The sequence below is a fragment of the Protopterus annectens genome, chromosome 13.part0 (assembly GCF_019279795.1).
Source record: "Protopterus annectens isolate FY-2018-M chromosome 13.part0, PAN1.0, whole genome shotgun sequence".
NCBI lineage: Eukaryota > Metazoa > Chordata > Ceratodontiformes > Protopteridae > Protopterus > Protopterus annectens.
The window spans coordinates 942,285,446-942,306,242 of NC_056747.1; the positions used below are offsets into that span (position 1 = coordinate 942,285,446).

The following is a 20,797-nucleotide window of genomic DNA, read 5'->3' on the forward strand; positions in this document are numbered from 1 at the left end:
CATACACACACACACACACACACACACACACACACACCTACTCTCACACAGTAACATACACACACTTTACATCTCATACAAACAGAACAACGAATTTAAATTCCATACACATATGTACATACCCACACACATTTTTTCTCATACAGAAATAAACAGTTTAAATTACACATAAACGCACATACACATACACTTACCTTCTTTATAACCCAAACGGCCACACATGGACTCGAGACACAGACAACAACTCTTCTTTTGAACTGCTGGCTTAAATTCCACGCGGAACTGCAGAATGCATTTGTATGACATTTGCGTCGTGACGCACGCAAGTTTCACTTTAAAGGAAAAGATTCTTGCACTGCAAACTAAATGTTTTTTTTAGCCTCCTGGCTAACCTACAGCTGTAAGTGGGAGGGTGCTAGCCTCGCTTCCCCCACCCTCCGCCCTCTGGTTTCAGCGCCAAGAAGAGCGCAAACTTAAAGTGCTAGCCTTGCCTCCCACACCCTCCGCCCTCTGGTTTCTGCACCAAGAAGAGCGCAAACTTAAAAAAAAAAGTAAATATATGCATAACGTGCCCTTTACAAGGCTGGCCTGTACGGCGCCCTAGGCGGTCGCCTAGTTCACCTATGCCTAAGGCCGGCCATGAAGTGTATGAAGAGGTTGCATTTATAAGTGTGTATGTGTGTGAGTGTATGTAATCTGCCTGTGAGACAGCATAAGGAGATGTAGTGAGGGAGTGGGGTAGGGCTGTGTGTGTGTGTGTGTGTGTGTGTGTGTGTGTGTGTGTGTGTGTGTGTATGTGTGTGTGTGTGTGTGTGTGTGTGTGTGTGTGTGTGTGTGTGTGTGTGTGTGTGTGTGTGAATGTATATGAATGGATGAGTGTGTGTTTGCAAATGGGTAGATAGGGGGGCAGTGTTTTGTTTGTGTGTGTGTGAGTCTGTGTTTGTGTGTATGATGTTTATGTGTGTGTGAGTGTGGGTTAGGGAGGCTGTCATCCCTTCACTCACCCCTAGATTAATGAGCATAAGCATTGGGTAGAAGGAACCACTAACCACCACAGAAGATTACTCCTGAGCCATAATAGTGCTACAATACTATAGGGATCGAGGGAGGACTACATGATTTAATTGCAGCACTTAACTGTCATGAATTGCAAATCAGCATTGATCTGCACTTTTCAGTAGTTAACTGACATTCAGAGAAATGCAAATGAGATGATAATGGGGTCTTACCTCATCACATATCACATACCTCTAAATCGCACAATAATGTGTCATGAGAGCAAGGCCTTTCTAGTGCTAGGCCTTTGTATGAATCCCTGAGAATGTTAAATCCACTGTTGATTCACTTCTTAATTTATTTACCCTTATATGTCAGGGAAAAATTTAATTTGGTTGAATGAACTTCTGACCTCGATGTACAATCTGAATTCTGGCTTGTAACTCTAGATATTAAGTTCCTTTATCTCATTACATCCAAGTGATGGCTCCAGGTGCATCTGCAGTTAACTCCTACTGATGCCTCTAGGTGTCAAATATTGTTTATTCATATTTGCATCAATAATTCCAAAACCAAGCTAGGTAAAACATTTTAAAAGATTTCATCTTAAAGTTTACACAATGGCAAACTCATCTGCATTACTTTTTGACCTCTGCCTAGTGTAAGTAAATATATATTAACTGTTGTTTTTATGCTATTAATTTATATAGATATACTTTTCACATTTTTCTATATATCTCAACAACCAAGTAACACAGACAAAACTCCTTAGCCTCACATGAAAGCTCTCAGCTAGATGAATAAAATGTTGCTGACAGTATGTGTGTAACTTGAGTTGTTACTGAAATATTGTAAGTTCTTTACAAAATATTACAAACATAATAATTATTATGTTTACCGTGACTTATAAAATTCAATTTAAGACCTAAAACCTAAAGAATATTACCACTATAAAAATGGGGTACTTGCGTATTATTGCAACCAGATTTTCACAACAACAGTGGTTGCTTCCCGATCAGTGAATGTGCTAGTTAATGTGCTTGAAATGGAAAACGGTGTGTTTTCTTTAACAAAATAGATTGGTTTCCAGACGGCTACAAACACAAAGTACACAACATACTGTTGTTGTTTCTTTGTGCTCTTTAATAGCACCAGCATGTCGTTGCATTGCAAGGCTGCCCACTGAACGTTCTTTGTCAGCCTATGCTGTGAAATAACGGCCATACATTCCTTCCAAGTTTGGCTTCAATTGTCAGGGCTGCTGTAGCATCCTTTACCGCCGTAGCTGAATGCAAGAATTGGTTAAGGCATTCAGTAGCGGCTTGCCAGTAACAGCAGGTATTCAAGCTTCTGAGGATTACATGTGCATTTTTTAAGTGTAGTGGAAAGTCTGTCGCATCAGAGATATATGCATTTTTTTAATTAATTTGACACCCTCGAGCAATGTTTTGGCCCTTTTTTTCCCCCATTTTAACTTATATGACATCACTGACCTGATTCACACAATGTCTCTCAGCACTTGGTTCCCAATCATGACAGATGTTCGTTAATGTTGCTAAAATGTGTAATACAGTGTGTTTTCTTTCAATAGTACACATTATTTTCTGGACTATCAGTACAACGTGCAAGACATGCTGTTGTTCTTTCTTAATGGTGTTTACTGGCAGCCATGTCACTTCCTGCAAATCTGCCCGTTGAACCTTGTGCCAGTAAACACCATTAAGAAAGAACAACAGTATGTCTTGCACATAGAATCGAAAGCAGTTCAGAAAATAAGGTGTACTGTTAAAAGAAAACAATCTATATTACATTTTAACAACATTAACGGACATTTGTCTTGATCGGGAAGCAAGTGCTATTACTGCGAAAATCTGGTTGCGATAATACGTAAGTACCAAAAATAGTTTGTGCTGAAGAGTTTGCTATTTATACTTCTTTCATAATCCCTGTGATTCCAGAGATATGAACATTTGTTTTAAATTTGATTCTGTCAAAAGGCTTAGGCTCCGCTCATTGGAAGTTGCAGTACAAACGGCCTAAGCTCCACAGAAGTGAATGAGGTATGCATCAATGCCACTAGGTATAAATTAGTGAAAAGTAACAAGACTGAAGTTGTTAGCAAATAACATTGATCAAGAACTGTACTGCAGCCTTTCATTTTTTAAAGCTATACTTCTGTGCTGTACAAGCAACTGTGTTACTGAATAACATTTAAATGTTTTAGGCATTTCTCTCCTCCCAACCACCATAGTTTCCACTCCTACAGCCTCCTTATACTACTCCCGTATAACTCTTCCTTATCACACGGGAGCTGCTACCTCCCCCCCCCCCCGAATAGCCTGGTTGCCTTACAACCATTGCCCACTAGGTGGCACCCTATTCCCTTGGTCTATTCTCCCTACTTAACTTTCTCCATTCTGATAATTTTAACTCTCAGACTTCTACTTTCCCACCATATTTATCTATATATCAGCTAGACCCAATTTACCCCAATGTTTACCTTACTTTTCTTACCTGCACAGATTACTATCTCCCCTTAAACTTACCTTACAGTCAGCACTGATTGTTTTCCCTGAATTCAGTCCTTCTCTAGCTCTAGCTGCTCCGTTCGCCCTACGGGCTCACTCCGCTCCCCTACCCTGCCCCCATTTCTCACTTGCCCCCACTACTCCTACTGTTATACTTCCCTTAACACACACCCCCACTTAATCAGCCCTTCCCATTTATTACAACCATCCTATCAGAACTCATCCCTTCCACATAGCCACCCCCACTCCCACCTTGATTAATTTTCACACTTTTCTATCACCCCACCCTTTTATTCAGAAACCCTTCTACTACCTCATCCACAATGTCTCCCCTTACACCCACCTCATCCCACAACCGTAGAACATATACCTACCTCATACCCTCACTTAGAATACTTTATGTCTTCACCGCATACGAATTCCACTAACTATCTAACTCTCAGTACCCTACATCTATCACAACCACTAGCATCCAAACACATACCCCACCATCAATACTACCCCACCTCTTCACTAATTGCACTACTCCAAATCGTCTCCATCCCATCCATCCTACTCACTTAAACCCAAGGACAAAGAACTATTACCAGCTCCTACTGAAGTTCACCAAACTCATAAGGAGTATATTACCTAACCTCATAACCAGTGGTGACATCCACCCTAACCCGGGACCAAAGTCACCAGCTACCTCTAACCCCATAAATACTACTCCTACAAACCTAAGAACCTCACATATTGCCCCCAAATCATTCCTAGTCTGCCATCTAAATATCAGAAGTTTAAATAAGAAAATACACTATCTGCATGCCCTCCTAGACATGCACTCTCCTGATCTACTCTGCCTCACAGAAACGTGGCTAAAACCTACTATCTCCGGCAATGAAATATTACCCCCCAACTATAACATAATAAGACTTGACTGTAAAGGTAGAAAAGGAGGCGGAGTAGCCATCCTATATAAATCCACTCTCAAGATATCCACAATTAACACCCCACAACACCTGACAACTTCCAGTTCCGAAATAATCATCTCAAAGGTACAGCTTAACAAACACAAATCTATAAATATAATATGCAGCTATATTCCCCCAGGTAAAAACATAGCCACCTTAGAAATCACTCTTCAATGGTTATCCACAACCCACCCCCAAGAAACAATCTTTCTCGGTAACTTCAACATCGGCTGGATAATTTGTTCAACAAACTTCCCCACCACCCATATTAACTTACATGGTTTCTCCCAGACTATTACCACCCCCATCAGAATCAACAAGCCCAACAAAAAGGAAAGCATCCTTGACTGGATCTTAATAAATAACAATCCACAGCTATACAAATCAGGCACCCTACCTGAAGACATGAGCGACCACCTCCTAACCTATATAATCAGGAAAAGGGATGACATGTCTCACCAAACCATCTTTAAAACCCTTAGGTATACAAATAACTTTAACCTAATAAGTTTCCAGGATGATCTTAGCTCATGTAAATAGGCCAATCTAAAGACACTCTCCCTTGATGAAGCAGTCTCAGAATTCAACACCAGATTCCTGGCCATCTTAGACAGGCATGCTCCCACACGTACAATCAGAACCAAAAATAAAATTGCTCCTTGGCTAACCAATACTACTAGACAAAAACTTACTGCTAGAAACTCAGCATGGACCTCCTGGAGAGCCACCAAATCCCCACAAGCCCACATTACATTCAAACAAATGCGAAATTATGCAAAAAGGTCTATTCTGTTAGACAAACAAAACTACTATACCAATTTACAGCAAAAACACCATAATCAGCCTCAAAAATTCTGGTCAGGCCTGAATAAACTGCTCATCTCAGGTAAAACTTCTACCCCCACCCCCTCAGCTACCCTACAACAACCTCCTAAATGTGTTGCTAAAACCTTTAACACTTTCTTCACTGAAACAGTCCATTCCCTTGCTAATAATCTATCTCCCACCTCCTCTACTACAATCTCATCTACTCAAGAAAATACCCCCCCACTCAGATTTGATCCCATCCCCACAGACTATATAAAATCCCTACTTAAAAAAACTAAAACCTACCACCCTGGCAGCCAACCAACTTCCTGTAGAATTTCTACAAAAGGCCACTAATGTCACAGCTTACCCTATCTCCATCTTAATCAATCGCATTATCCACGAATCCTATATTCCCTCCATCTGGAAAATATCTCATATTATTCCACTTCAAAAAGGGGGATACTCAACTGAACTCTCTAATTACAGACCCATAGCCATACTATCTCCTTTAGCAAAAATAATAGAGAAATGCATACAGAAACAACTCCTAACCCACCTTACTCAGAATACTCTCCTAGCTCCAACCCAGCATGGCTTCAGACCAGCCCATAGTATTACCACCACCCTCCTCTCCTTTTCTCACAGTATAAATCAAAACCACAATCAGAATATGCTCTCCCCTGCCCTCTTTTTTGATTTATCTAAAGCGTTCGATATGGTAAATCACCACCTACTCCTAGACTCTTTAAAATCACTCTCCTTAGATAACCCAGCACTCAGCTAGTTCCACTCTTACCTGCAGGGCAGACAACAAGCCATCCTGTGGAAAGACAATCTATCCCCCCTTCTGCCTTTCACCCTTGGAGTACCCCAAGATTCCATCCTGGTTCCCCTCCTTTTGTCCATATTCATTAATGACCTACCAAACGTTATCCCAGATTCAACTTGTGTACAGTATGCAGATGACTCTACACTCATCTGCACTGCCTCAACTCTCACAGATTTACAATCTCTATCCCAAACCACTTTTAACAAAGTAGAAAACTGGTTCAATAATCGTCGTCTCCTACAGAGCCCAAACAAAACCAAACTACTACTTTTCTCCCCCTCCCATAAGCTAACATTACCATTAATCACAGTCTCTTCCAACAATGGCACCATAATCACTCCTGAACCTTGCACTTAACTGCTAGGGGTAATCATTGATAATAACCTGAAGTACGATGCCCATGTAGATAAAACCATGAAAACAGTAAACAAAAAAATAGGCTCCATGTATAGGATTAAGAAATTCTTAACCCCATCTGCCAGAACCACAATAGCTCGCACACACCTTCTTTCAACCCTTCTCTATGCCTCACCCATCCTCACAAATCTTACCAAAACAAACCTTAACAAAATCACTACCTGCAATAACAATATAGCTAGATTTGCCACAGGATCAGCCTACAGAACCCACCACTGTAAAAATCTTCAAAAATTAGGCTGGCTTGAACTATCCAATCAGATTTATTATAACCAACTCATAATGATTCATAAAATCCTAAATCAACCTACCAGTATCCCCATTCTGACTACTATTATGACCCCCTACAGCAACCTATCATCCTTCCGGTCATCCAACAAACTGCTAGTACAAACCACCAAAGCCAACAACTCAGCTGGAGATTCATTGTTTTCTAACTCTGCTGGAAAAAAATGGAAGTCACTTCCTGCTGAACTAACCAACATATGCTCCTTGCCCCAATTCAAAATATCCCTAGAAATGTTCATGAACACTGACTGGCTCTGCCCATGTCCCAACCCTGACTAACCCAATCACAATTCAGAATAAGCAAAATAAACTCAGCCATGAGCAGTCTATACCCTGACTAACCTATTTCATACCAGGACAAAGGTAACCCAAACATCGCTCACAGAGGTATACACCCTAATATCTTCTCTCCCCACCCTCGTAACACGCAATCCCCTCAACCATTCATCTCTTTTATCCCATCGTCAGGAAGAGAACTAACTTTGCTGCCCACCCTAAATTACTTCCTTCCTACCTACCTCCATTCGATTTAACTATCATCCTTACCTTCTATCTGTAATTCATTTTCTTTATTACACACTGCTCATACATGTAATTATTACTTCTGTACACCTAATCCAACTACCAACAATAATAGTTTTTGTCTAAATGATTATTTCTATCTACATGTAACCTTGACTATTACCTGTCACTGTTGTTATTAAATGTTTGCTAACTTTATGTATCCACAGTTTTGACTATTACCTGTCACTGATGTTGTTAAATGTTTACAGACTTTGCTGTTACCATAATTTGTCATGTAAATTAATTTCAATGTGGAGCTTTTCTCCCCGGGCCACTGCTGAAAATGGATATGTATCCAGTCGGACTTTCCTGGTTAATAAATGTAAAATAAAATAAAATAAAATAAAAATAAATAAATAAATATGTAAGGACTTACATGAAAGTTTTCAGGTAGTAAGTATGACAGAAAAATTTGGGCCAGCAGACCTAGATGCGTGGTAGCAGTTTATTTATTTTTTTACTTTCTCTGCTCTTTTTAATAAATGCCGAGGGATCTTTTACATTTGCCTGAACTATCACAACCAGTTCAGCTGTTAAGTGTTAGGTGTCTTTTTGTGATAAGTAGTATAAAAAATCAGAATAAAGCAGAATATTTGCCTTCTACAACAGCAGGCAGACAGTTACAAGAAAAGGTAACTTAAGATACAATAATCATGTGCGATCAGCAGTAAACATTGTTGTACAATGGACTTTTTATGATTAAATCCACGTATCTTTTCCTCATGCAGTGCACAGTGTTGAAACAATAGTAATGGTGACACACTTCAGAGACTGTGAACAAGTCAAGACTTAATTTGTCTTCCTTATTACATGATTTAGAACTGCTTACCTATATAATATAGTTGTCCAAAACTATAGACTCCAGACGTAAATATTACTGGACTGCATCTTCATCCCTTCATTCTCCCAAACTGTGACAGATTGCCAGAAGCGAATATATTATATAACTGTTTAATATTACATCTTACATTTCCAGAGCACTGACATCTAGAAGCAAATGTTTCAGAAATGCTAATCTTCATATTACTGATCTCCAGAACTATGGATTATAGATATGAAATGTTCAAATCTACTCAGCTTCAAACTATAGTAATTAAACCATACAAAGCTGCAGGGTGATGTTTTTGACCTCTGTTCCTATAAAAAAATGAAAAGGCCATATTTATTAATATTAAACACTTAAAAGTTTTAAACATACCCAATATGTCTACATGCTGTTCTTTTATCTTTTGTTGGGCTGACACCACTGATTGCTGGTCAGTAACATCCATCTGTAAAATCTCCAGTGTGTCTGCATGGCAATCTCGCACACATTCCAAAAGACGCTCCTTCTTGGACAAGTCACGCATAGTTGCATAAACTGTGGAAACAGCATAACAATTAAATACTCAGCTTTAGTAATATTAAGTCAATATATGCTCTAGCTGTGACTGATGCATTATTTATCAGGCACTGTTTTATAAAGATAGACTGCTAACATATCAATTCTGTTATCAGCCAAGTCTTAAACCTGGATTAAAGAACACAATATGCATCAGACTGCAATGCAACCAGCATCAAAGGTGATGATATTTTGGATTAAATCAGCTCTACATTTTAATAATGTCCTGCAAAAAGTACAGTATTTCATAACAATTAAATTGCTTTATCACTCATTCATTCAATCATTCATTTTCTGATGAGCTACTTAATCCAAATCATGGTCACAGGGGATCTGGAACTTATCCTGACTCTGCATGAAGAAGGCAAAAGAAATACTCCTGGAAAGTATGCCAGACCATCACATTATGCTGCTTTAATAATATATTTCATTAGGTTACAGTTACATGTTGAGAAAAATAAGCAATAACAAAACTACTGCACCAGACACCAGATAAATTCCAGACCAGGCTCCAAAAATATAATGCAAGAAATCCCAGCAGGCAAAGGACACAAATGGAATAAAACCAAATGATTTATTTAAACCTTTTAAATAATAAAACATATATTATCACTTGGCTTCCACTAATTAGATGCTCAACTAATGTTATATATTTAGCTCAATGTGTTCAATGTTTTAAGTTCTATGTTGGCATGACTACTAGACCATTGAGGGATAGGATCAGGCAACATATATATAGTACAGCAATATTGGAGACACCAGAAGTGTCTGTTGCCAAACATATTGTTGAAGAAGGTACCATCCATAGATTTCTATTTTTCATCATGGAGAGCTTGCCAAGCACTATAAGGTTGTGGAATAATAGGAACACATTTGAAAAGATTGAGCAAAAATGGATTGTTTTTCTACAAGCTAACAAGGGTATGGGTTTGAATGAAGCTTTGTCACTCAAACCCTTTTTAAGGGACAGAAGGCTTAGTTATATTTGCTAACCCCCCCGCCCCCTTTTTCTTATACAGTCTTTGTCTTGGCTGTTAGCTATACATCGTTTCATAGTAGCTACAAGTGTGTCTGTTTATATATATGCACATACTCCTCATACATTATTTATTCTTGTATTTTCTGTTTTTATTGTGTATATATATATATATATATATATATACACATATTTTTATGTTAGCAGCATTTAGTTATGGTGTTTGGTTTTGTTTACATCTATTTTTCATATATTTTCTGTTTATGTGTTTGTTTTTTTAACATTTAAGTAGACTGCTGAGTGTTTGTGTAGCAGTTCAAGTTTTTTATTGTAAATTTGTATATAAGGTGCATACTTAGTTAACCATGTGGATGGCAGGGCTGTTTCAGCCTTTGTTGACACAGTTCTGCATTAGATTTTGCAAAACATCAGTTTGTTTACAACAGCATGATACAATGGTTTATGTATGATGCATATTATACTGTTTAGATATCTGTAATATATGTTTTATTTATTAAATCTGAGATCTATTATATAAGCTGTGGTTGGAGCATACTAAAAATTTACTTATTTTGCTAAAGTGTTGGGTTACTTTAAATCACTTGGTTTCCACTAATTACTTAACTGGAGGGGAAAAAATTGCTAGCAGAGATTGGGTTAACAGTGTTTAAAATGTTTAGGGTTGTGATAGAATTTTATGTCTGATAAAGCATAGAAGTACTATGAGAAGGTGCTTACATGTTTTTTTACTAAATAAATTGCTTGATTTTATGCCGTGCATGTCCTTTGCCTGCTTGGATTTCTTGCATGCTGAGGAAAAATGTTGATTATATGTGCTTGCAGAGTAATAGAGAAAAACAATATTAGATGCTACAAAATGCATTAATATTAAGATGCAGTTTGTTGAACATCAACAGGTTTGGATCAGCATTAGTGTCATTGCATCATGATGGGTCTTAATCACAGTATTGTATTCCTTAGAAAGTACTGACAGTGGTGTCATTACAGCAAATAAAAACATTAAAGAGCAGCATGTAGAGACACTGGGCATGCTTAAAACATTTTGGGCAGGATTCATGAAGGCTTGCACGGAGTGTAAGAGACGTGTACGACTCCATGCAAGCCTCGCTATCCAGGAACAGCCCGAAACTCCGTGTAAGAGACCAGCTAAAACATCTCTTACATGGACTGGGCATGGATATGCTAAATACCTCACTTGCAGCCAAAAGGCATGCAAATGAGGTAAAGTAGCAATCCACGAAGCAGAAAGCAGCCCGTGTAAGAGCCGTTTTAGCTGCAGAAATGTACTCAGCTGACAACTGAGTACGTTTCTGCAAAAATCACAATGGAGCCATGTCAGCTCTAAATAAAGGGTGCATATGTGTCAGGCAGCATGCCAATGGCCAAATATGTGGTCATTGGCAAGGTACCCCGATGCAAATATGAAAAATAATTCTTTTTTTTTTTTTCGGCCAAAAACAACATGGCCACCGTTTAGTGGTTGCTAAGGGGGGAAGCTGAGTCTAAGAGATGTAACTAAGCATTAGTAGGCAATCTGATGTAAATGAGTGTTAGGATACTGAATTCCACTGTCACATAGCAAATGAGCACATACTGAGTAGTGTAAGAGATACATAAGGGGGAGGAATAGAGTAGGAGATAGGTGACATCACAGGGGGGAATGGTAGAAAGAAATGCAGTTCATTGGAGGTCAGTGTTACATGACAGATGTCAGACACATATCATGGAAAGAGGAGTGCCACAAGATAAGCATGGGAAAGTCAAGAAATGGAAGGTGTACACTGTTGCTTACACCAAAGTTTCTTGCTGGGCGTGCATGCGCACATGTGCATGCCATGAGGCACGGGTAGGGCAGCGTGCACACGTGCAAGGCAGACTGAGCATATGGGAGCATGTTGGCAGACTTCTAAGACTGTTTGTGCTGGTGTGCGAGCGATTTAACCTGAATAAGCAGATTCTGAACCGTGTAAGCATGTGTGCATGCGTGTAAGCCACTGTGAGCATGTTTCTGCTGGTATGTGCGTTGCTCCCCCTTGAAGAAACAGAAAGGAAAAAGGAAGCAACAGAATTATTAGGAAGCTAGCAGGGAATACTGCTGGAGCTACCAGGTGAAAACAATTAGAAGCAGGCAATTACACAGGCAGAATAGTAGCTCAGCCAAGCACTTAAAACCCTGCAAACAGCAGTGCAAGATGTTTCTCTCAAGAGACACTGCAAGACAGGAGTAAGCTATTAGAAGTGAAAACTGAAAAAGATGAACTCAGAGAAGAAATGCTAGGGGCTGCCATAGCTGTCATAAGGAGACATAGGCGACTTGCTGAGGGTGGTGACAATGCAGATGGTGCCAGACTACCCACAGTGAGGAGACAGAGAAGAGTGTACAGGCCCAGGGTCACCTACCATGGGTTACATGAGCTGGAGATAGTAGAGCGCTATAGAGTGGACAGAGACCTCCTGCAGCAAATTGTCGAGCTGTGCAGGCCACGCCTCACACAGAACCAACAGAGGGGAACCCATCCCAGTGGAAACCAAGGTATGTGTTGGCCTAAGAATACTAGCAACAGGTACCTTCCAGAGACCAACTGGTGATATGATGGGGATATCACAGGCATCAGCCTCCAGGGTACTGCCGATGTTTAAATGCAGCGCAGCCCCGCGCAAACGGGTTGCGCTGTATAAAACATAAAAATGAAGGTTATAAACCTACAAATGTGGATTTTATGCAATACATGGATTTACAATACAGGGACCAGCAGACCAAAAATAACACGGCCACCGTTTAGTGGTTGCTAAGGGGGGAAGCTGAGTCTAAGAGATGTAACTAAGCATTAGTAGGCAATCTGATGTAAATGAGTGTTAGGATACTGAATTCCACTGTCACATAGCAAATGAGCACATACTGAGTAGTGTAAGAGATACATAAGGGGGAGGAATAGAGTAGGAGATAGGTGACATCACAGGGGGGAATGGTAGAAAGAAATGCAGTTCATTGGAGGTCAGTGTTACATGACAGATGTCAGACACATATCATGGAAAGAGGAGTGCCACAAAATAAGCATGGGAAAGTCAAGAAATGGAAGGTGTACACTGTTGTTTACACCAAAGTTTCTTGCTGGGCGTGCATGCGCACGTGTGCGTGCCATGAGGCGTGGGTAGGGCAGTGTACGCGCGTGTAAGGCAGACTGAGCATATGGGAGCATCTTGGCAGACTTCTAAGACTGTTTACACTGGCGTGCGCGCGTTTTAACCCGAATACGCAGATTCTGAACCATGTAAGCATGTGTGCACGCGTGTAAGCCACTGTGAGCGTGTTTCTGCTGGTATGCGCGTTACACCCCCCCTGAGGAAACAGAAAGGAAAAAGGAAGCAACAGAATTATTAGGAAGCTAGCAGGGAATACTGCTGGAGCTAGCAGGTGAAAACAATTAGAAGCAGGCAATTACACAGGCAGAATAGTAGCTCAGCCAAGCACTTAAAACCCTGCAAACAGCAGTGCAAGATGTTTCTCTCAAGAGACACTGCAAGACAGGAGTAAGCTATTAGAAGTGAAAACTGAAAAAGATGAACTCAGAGCAGAAATGCTAGGGGCTGCCATAGCTGTCATAAGGAGACATAGGCGACTTGCTGAGGGTGGTGACAATGCAGATGGTGCCAGACTACCCACAGTGAGGAGACAGAGAAGAGTGTACAGGCCCAGGGTCACTTACCATGGGTTACATGAGTTGGAGATAGTAGAGCGCTATAGAGTGGACAGAGACCTCCTGCAGCAAATTGTCGAGCTGTGCAGGCCACGCCTCACACAGAGAAACAACAGAGGGGAACCCATCCCAGTGGAAACCAAGGTATGTGTTGGCCTAAGAATACTAGCAACAGGTACCTTTCAGAGACCAACTGGTGATATGATGGGGATATCACAGGCATCAGCCTCCAGGGTATTGCACCAGTTCCTGGATGCCATGTCAGCACATGTCGGTGATCATGTGTATTTCCCCAATGCCCATGAGGTATTGGCCAGCAATATGCGTCTCTTCCAGCAAATAGCGGAATACCCTGCAGTAGTGGGTGCAATAGACTGCACGCACATACGCATCAAAGCACCTGCCGGTGAGCGGGGTAGGGCCTACATTAACTGCAAGGGCTTCCCCTCCATCAACTGCCAGGTTGTGTGTGATGCCCAGGCCATAATAATGAATGTGTGTGCTGGCTGCCCTGGGAGCTACCATGATTCCCATATCTGGCATTTGACGCAGCTGTACCAGACATTTGCCAATGGGGACATCCCACATGGACACCTAATGGGGGATGCAGGTTATGCACTGGAGCCGTGGCTGATGACACCCATCAGAAACGCACACACACCTGGACAGGAACGCCATAATGAGGCACACGCACAAACACGTAATGTAATAGAGAGTGTGTTTGGGCTGCTCAAGTCACGGTTTCGGTGGCTGGACACATCTGGTGGAGCCTTGCAGTACTCACCAACTACATGTACCCAAATTGTCATGGTATGTGCTATGCTACATAATATGATCTTGCGAAAACAGCTGCAGCAGGACCAGCATAGGGCCGGGCCAAACAGCCCTCCCACCATTGCCAAGGCCATCACAGGCAAAGCGTGACTCGGTGGAGGAACAACCTGAGCCTGCCCCAGTAGGCAGAAGGAGGCATGTCCAGTATGCCCTGGCCTTGGCAAAGAGACAACGCATAGCACATACACTGGCTCAGTAGGAACCCTGGGAATGATACCCCTCTCTGACTCACTCATATAATAACATGGATGCCTAAAATGACATAACCTGCTCTCAAACATGTACAGGGAGTGTAATATGTGCATCCGACAGAGGCAGCCCTGCAGCACCACCTGAGGCATGAATGCCATGTGTTAAGTAATGTAACACCATGTTGTATATGCACACTTGAGGACCCTGACTAACATCCTACCCTCACCAAGCATGATGCCACAATATGACGATGGGATGATCAATTGCAATAATTGGCTGAAGTATTGTAGTTAGACAAAGGGGATCCAATGTGTGCCAGCCTGGGATGACATGCTGAGCATGACATGATGCTCCACCTGCTGGGGGTGGCATGCACCTATCAGTCCAGGCCTCATGGATACTGGCAAAGGCTGTCATTACCCACAGCATGCCCTGAATAGGTAAGGCTCAAAACACAAACCCACCTCCATAGGTACCACAAGAGATAAGAACCTAGATGTAATGCTACCCAATGCCAGAAGTTTAAACAGCAAGATGCGTGCAGTGTAAACCGACCCAGTATGGAGAATGTTGATATCTGTCCTGTAACAGAAAACTGGGTCAAGGCTCACAACAGCACCCTAACACTACCAGGTTACACCTCATACTGTGCTGTATAGCCTCAAAACATGGAACAAGCTACAAAAGGAGGGTGACTAGCAATAATTGTCAAGGATAACCACACCCCCCATGTTGGTACCACAACAAGAAGCAGCATGGACTAGCCATGGTCAAGTAACAGTGGCTAAAACTGCTTCCCAGTTTATAGCCTGCTACAGACTACTGTCCTAACACCAGGAACTGCACCTGGCCTATGTTGGAATACATGAATATATCAAGCCCCCCAAACCACATTATATTGGTTGATTGAAAATACCCAGACATAGACTGGGAGCATTATACTAGCTCCAACACTGTAGGAGAAAAGTTCCCAGAATCCATAAACCAAAATGCCCAGGAACAACATACAACTCCCACAAGAGGGGTAAGCATACTGGATGTGATAATCAGCAACATGGGTACTGGATGGCCAGATGAGAAGTGTATCTCTCACTGGTAAGACAAGACCATAGAGTAATCACACTGGATATACACATCCTGACCACAGTCTCTGGCCAGAAAACCACAGTGAAAAACATGTGTAAAGCATAAGTTGCACTCCTCCAAACTGATGTGGAATCCATTAAAGGCCCTGTGCAGGTGCAAAATATGGGCCACACCTCAGAACCTGTTATACAGGCATTCCATGAACACAGCCAGGAATGCTTGGATTATGCAATCACAAATAACAACAAGACACAATGCCCTACACGCAGACATCTGGCATGCTGGACTCCAGCCATTACCATGCAAGAGAATGAGGAAGCTACTACATGATAGAGCAAACATAAAAAGGGAAGTAATCACTGATCAGTAGTATGGCAATAAAATATGTCCACACATACAATCCACTAAGGCCAGCTACAACAAGTTGAATCTGTGAATCCTGAGGCAATGTTACACCTGCCCCAAGTACACAGACAACCCTCAACTCCCCCCAAGAAATACAAATATATGTGAGAGATGTAACCATTTATCCAAACCGGAGGCTGAGCTCCCTCAACTCAGTACTGTCAAAACTAGTCAGGAGGAAAAGGTAACCACACACACCACAAACCCAGTCCCACATAGACCTATCACAACTGCAAACCAAAGACATAAACACAGAAAAACATTCCCGGAGGCCCTAATTACAAACACACCACACCAACAGAGGCATCCAAAGCAGACCCCCAAGCAACCACAACCTCCAAACATAGCACATGCAACACATAGTACACAAAGCTGGTGTGCCAAACAGTCACAGGCCAGAAGGAGAAACAACATGCCTGATACAGTTGTAATAGGTGACTCCATAGTCAGACACACTGCTGTCCCGCTCACCTGACTGAACAAGGGAAAGGGTACAGTAAGCTGTCTGTAGGCTGCTACAATACGCCACATAACACAAGTACGCAGGTCACCCCAAAGCAAGTAGAAATATGATGCAGTCATTGTCCATGCTGGCGTGAATGACCTGAGATGTACCTCCCTGGACTACATGAAAAGAGACATAGATGAGCTCTCTGAGTATGTACTCCAGGCCGGTATGACACTGACCATTTGCAGCATCCTACCTCACCAAGAATGATGCCACAGTACAAACACAGAATGATCAGCTTTAATAAGTGGCACAATTACTGCTGTCATTCCAAGAGGATCTAATGTCTGTCTGCTTGGGATGTCATGCTTGACAAGCCATGCTGCAGTGCCAGGGATGGCTTGCACCTGTTACCCCTGGGCGTCTGGATATTGGATAAGGCTTTTGCCACCTCCATAGACCCTTACATAGGCAAGGCTGAAAAGACTAACCCACCACCCTAGAAAACATAAGTGGGAAGAAACATAAGGGTAATGCTGACCAATGCCAGACATGTAAACCGCAATATGCATGCTCCTGAGGCCCTCCCCAGTATGGAAAACATTGATGTCTGTGCAGTGACAGAAACCTGCTGCAAGCCTCCTGACAGCACACCAGCACTAACACGTTATACCTCATATCATGTGTTATGGCCCCAAAACCTGGACCAAAACATAAAAGGAGGGGGAGTATCCATATTCAGCACAGACACCCATAGGTCCAGGTAACTGACAATGCACGAAGCATCGGAGACCACCCATGTGCACCTAACTGTAGGCAAATCTGCTGTACAGTCTGTAGCATGCTACAGACCACACTCTCACACACAGGAACCCCACCCAGTCATCCTGAAGACACTGGACAGTATGAATGTCCCACCAAATACCAAACAAGGTACTCACAAATTACCACATAGGTGGTAAACCATTATGTATGGAAGGAGCAATCAGGGACCTAGGGACACAAGTGGACAGTAATCTGTTATGTGACACTCACATTGCCAATGTGGCTAGGAAGACTGTCTATATTGGACACCGTATCATGAAAGGATTCACATCTACGTCAACAGAGGTCATTGTGCCCCTGTACTGTTCTCTTATCAGACCCATAATCTAGTACAATGCCTAATTTGTGATGTACCTTACCTGACACCTGCCGCAGTTAGAAAGACCTCAAAGGTACCTCACCAAGAGGATAAAGGGTCTCAAATATATGTCATATGCTGCCTGGCTGTAGACACCCCAGCTGAATGCAGTCACATACTGCCTACACAGAGGCATTGTATGTCTGTTGTACAAGGCCATGTCCAACACAGGAGTAATGGACATGCTTCACCCCAGAAAACTCAAAGCCATCGGAGCTGTGAGAGTGAGAGATGTCAACCTCAACACATAATGAAATAGGATGTGCTGGTGGGACAGATACATAACCCAGAGGCTCCCCACACCCTGGAACAGAATTCCACTCCATGTTAGGCAGAGCCCCTCACTGACACTCTTCAACAGGAATCTTGCCAAGTGGATGGATGATCGTAGATGTACACTGGGGGTCTTCACTGTGTCACATCCAGACAGAGGCACAGTAAAGTAAATCATAAATGGCCATAATATTCACATAGCAAGGGGCGGCGAAAGGCACACACACTCTGGCTAGGCTTACAAATGCCCTAGGGTGGATAGCCTAGTATGAACCTATGAACCTATGAAGATACAAATTGTACAGAACACTAAGGATAATCCCAAGGCTTACTCAACTGATGGTAGGAACCGTGTTGGGAATTCACAGATAAGCTCTGAATCACACAAATATTGCAAACAACATACCAAACACACACACATACTGCCAACATACAACCTGACAAGTGCAGTGCAACCCCCCCCCCCCCCAGAATGCAAAATATATATCCCAGCAGACTGCTGGCCCCCTGACATTGCAGATGCTGAGGTAACAGCCAGCATCTACAAAGCAAAACACACAGCAGCAATGGTATGAGATGGTGTCCTGGGCTGAGTCCAACATGGACTCCAAGAAGAATGGAATGCCAAATCACACTACTGCTCAGTGTCAGCCTTACCACAGGATATGTACCCAAAGAGCAGTGTACAACAACAGTGGTCCTTCTCAACAAAGGTGTTGCCTGAATGGATACTGCAAACTACCACCCCAGAATCCTGAGAAGCTTGGTCTGCACAGCTATGGAAAGGATCAGCATGTACCGCAGACATAAAGATATTGGGGACCTACTGACACTGGACCCTACCCAGTGTGGCTTTCTTAAGTGCAGATCCTGCCCCTAAACATGTTTGACTCATTTGAAACAGTCATTAAGGTCATTGATGAGGGCAATGTGGTCCACACAGCATAGCTGGACCTTGTAAAGGCTTCCATACAATACCCTACGTGTTCATTATAGATATGCTCACCAGCTTAAATATAAACCCCTATGTCAGTAGAGGGGTTGCAAACCAGACCAAGGACAGAACTGACATGGTCAGACATGCTGCAGCCATGTCAGACTACAAACCAGATACAACTGGCATCCCACAAGGCTTGGTCCTGGGACCTCCCTCGTTTGGTATATATGTCCTATAGGTACAGGCCAACATGGAAGGACTGTGTCTGAACATGTATGCAGAGGACTACAAACTGCCCACCATATCTGACCCTCCAGCTGACACAAGCATCCCACAAAAGGGCCACATAGAAACAGACAACTGGTGCCATAGCCATGTCAGCAAGCTAATTGCAGAAAAGTGTATAGTCAACCCCCATGGATATACAGTAAGTGCCCACCAATTACCACATATGTGTTAACCCATTATGTACTTAACATGTAATGAGAGACCTGGGGACACAAGGTGATAGATATCCTGCATTGGACAAACATGTGGCTGTAGTGTTTACAGAAACATACCATATACCCACCTAATCATGAAGGTTGTCAGATCTAGATAAGGGGAGGTCATTGTGGCTCTGCAGTCATCCTTCATCAGCGTTACAATTGACTACAATAGCCCCTGTGGGATGTACCTCAGCAGACACCTCCATCAACTGTAAAGTCCCCAACAGTACCTCACCAGGAGTATCAAAGAGCTTGAACAGATGCCATGTGTTGCCTGATTAAACAAACTGCAGCTCCACACACTGCCATACTGCCCACCCAGAGGCAAGCTGTGCCTGATGTATAAAGCCATGTCCAAGCTGGAATCAATGAACATGCTGCACCTTGTACAATCTAAATGGCAGTGAGCTATGCACATGAGAGACCTGAACCCCAGCACTGACATACATAGGACAAGCTGTACTGCATGATCCATAACACAGAAGCCACCCCCACTCATGAGTAAACTCCCAGTACAGGTTATCCATAGAGTCACTCATCGATTCTCCTCAAGAGGAATCGTGATGAGTGGATGGGAGATGGTAGGTTTACCCTGGGTATCACTGTTATGTCACAGGTAGACGGAGGCACAGTATACTATCCATGGCATATGTCATGGCAAACTCCACTTACAATGTGTGTCAAAGGACAAACACACTCTCCGACTAGCATTAGACATGGCCTAGGCCACATCGCTACTGTTTGCCAATGTACACCTATGTTGTGGAATACACTACCAATGTTGGACAAGCCTGGTATAAGTAGTTCATATCTGAACATAATGCAACATGGTCAGATGTGCACAACTGGCCCCTAACCAGGCTGTTGTGCTCACTATGGAAATATAAAGCAGTGATAGGACTAAAGCCCAGGATACTGTCCACCACAGTGAAAGTACTGAACCAGTACACTATACGGTACTACAGTGTTAGGTCAGTATGAAAGGATGTTGACAACTGTATGCAAAGTATCCCATGCAAACCCTGCAGGCACAGTATAATCCCTGTTGTGTTCACACACAAAGCAGTTGGACAGTAACTACACAACATGACACACAACACACAACCATAAACGGGAGATATTGTTGAAGTTCACACTCATCCACAAATGTGGTGGGCTGCAGAGTTCAACATATGAAAAGCTCACACTGGGCATGCTCGCACACTTGATAAATGAGACATATGTCAGACAACATGCCATGGGAAGGCTGAACTGGGCATGCTCACACACTTAGGCCAAATCTCAGTTTAGCAGTCAGCCACACATATCTGATATTTGTACGTGTTATTCCAGGAACCAACAACATTACAGCAATCTGCCCAGTGCACACAGTTAAATGACTACAGAGACATACGTGATGTAGTGGATCCCTCCCATATGCAAACATCTTCCACAGATACACAAGTTGTTCATACAAACAGGGAATGCTATGGCAATAAAGACCTGCAAAC

At 42.4% G+C, this 20,797-nt stretch overlaps 1 protein-coding gene across 1 annotated transcript in view; it reads right to left on the reverse strand.

Annotated features, from left to right (window-relative positions):
- Positions 1-20,797, reverse strand: part of HSD17B1 (hydroxysteroid 17-beta dehydrogenase 1) — a 256,307-nt gene that overhangs the window by 149,967 nt on the left and 85,543 nt on the right. The window contains exon 2 of the mRNA XM_044055449.1: positions 8,584-8,745. Within this exon, the coding sequence (XP_043911384.1) occupies positions 8,584-8,745 (162 nt within the window). The remainder of the gene's footprint in view (positions 1-8,583; positions 8,746-20,797) is intronic.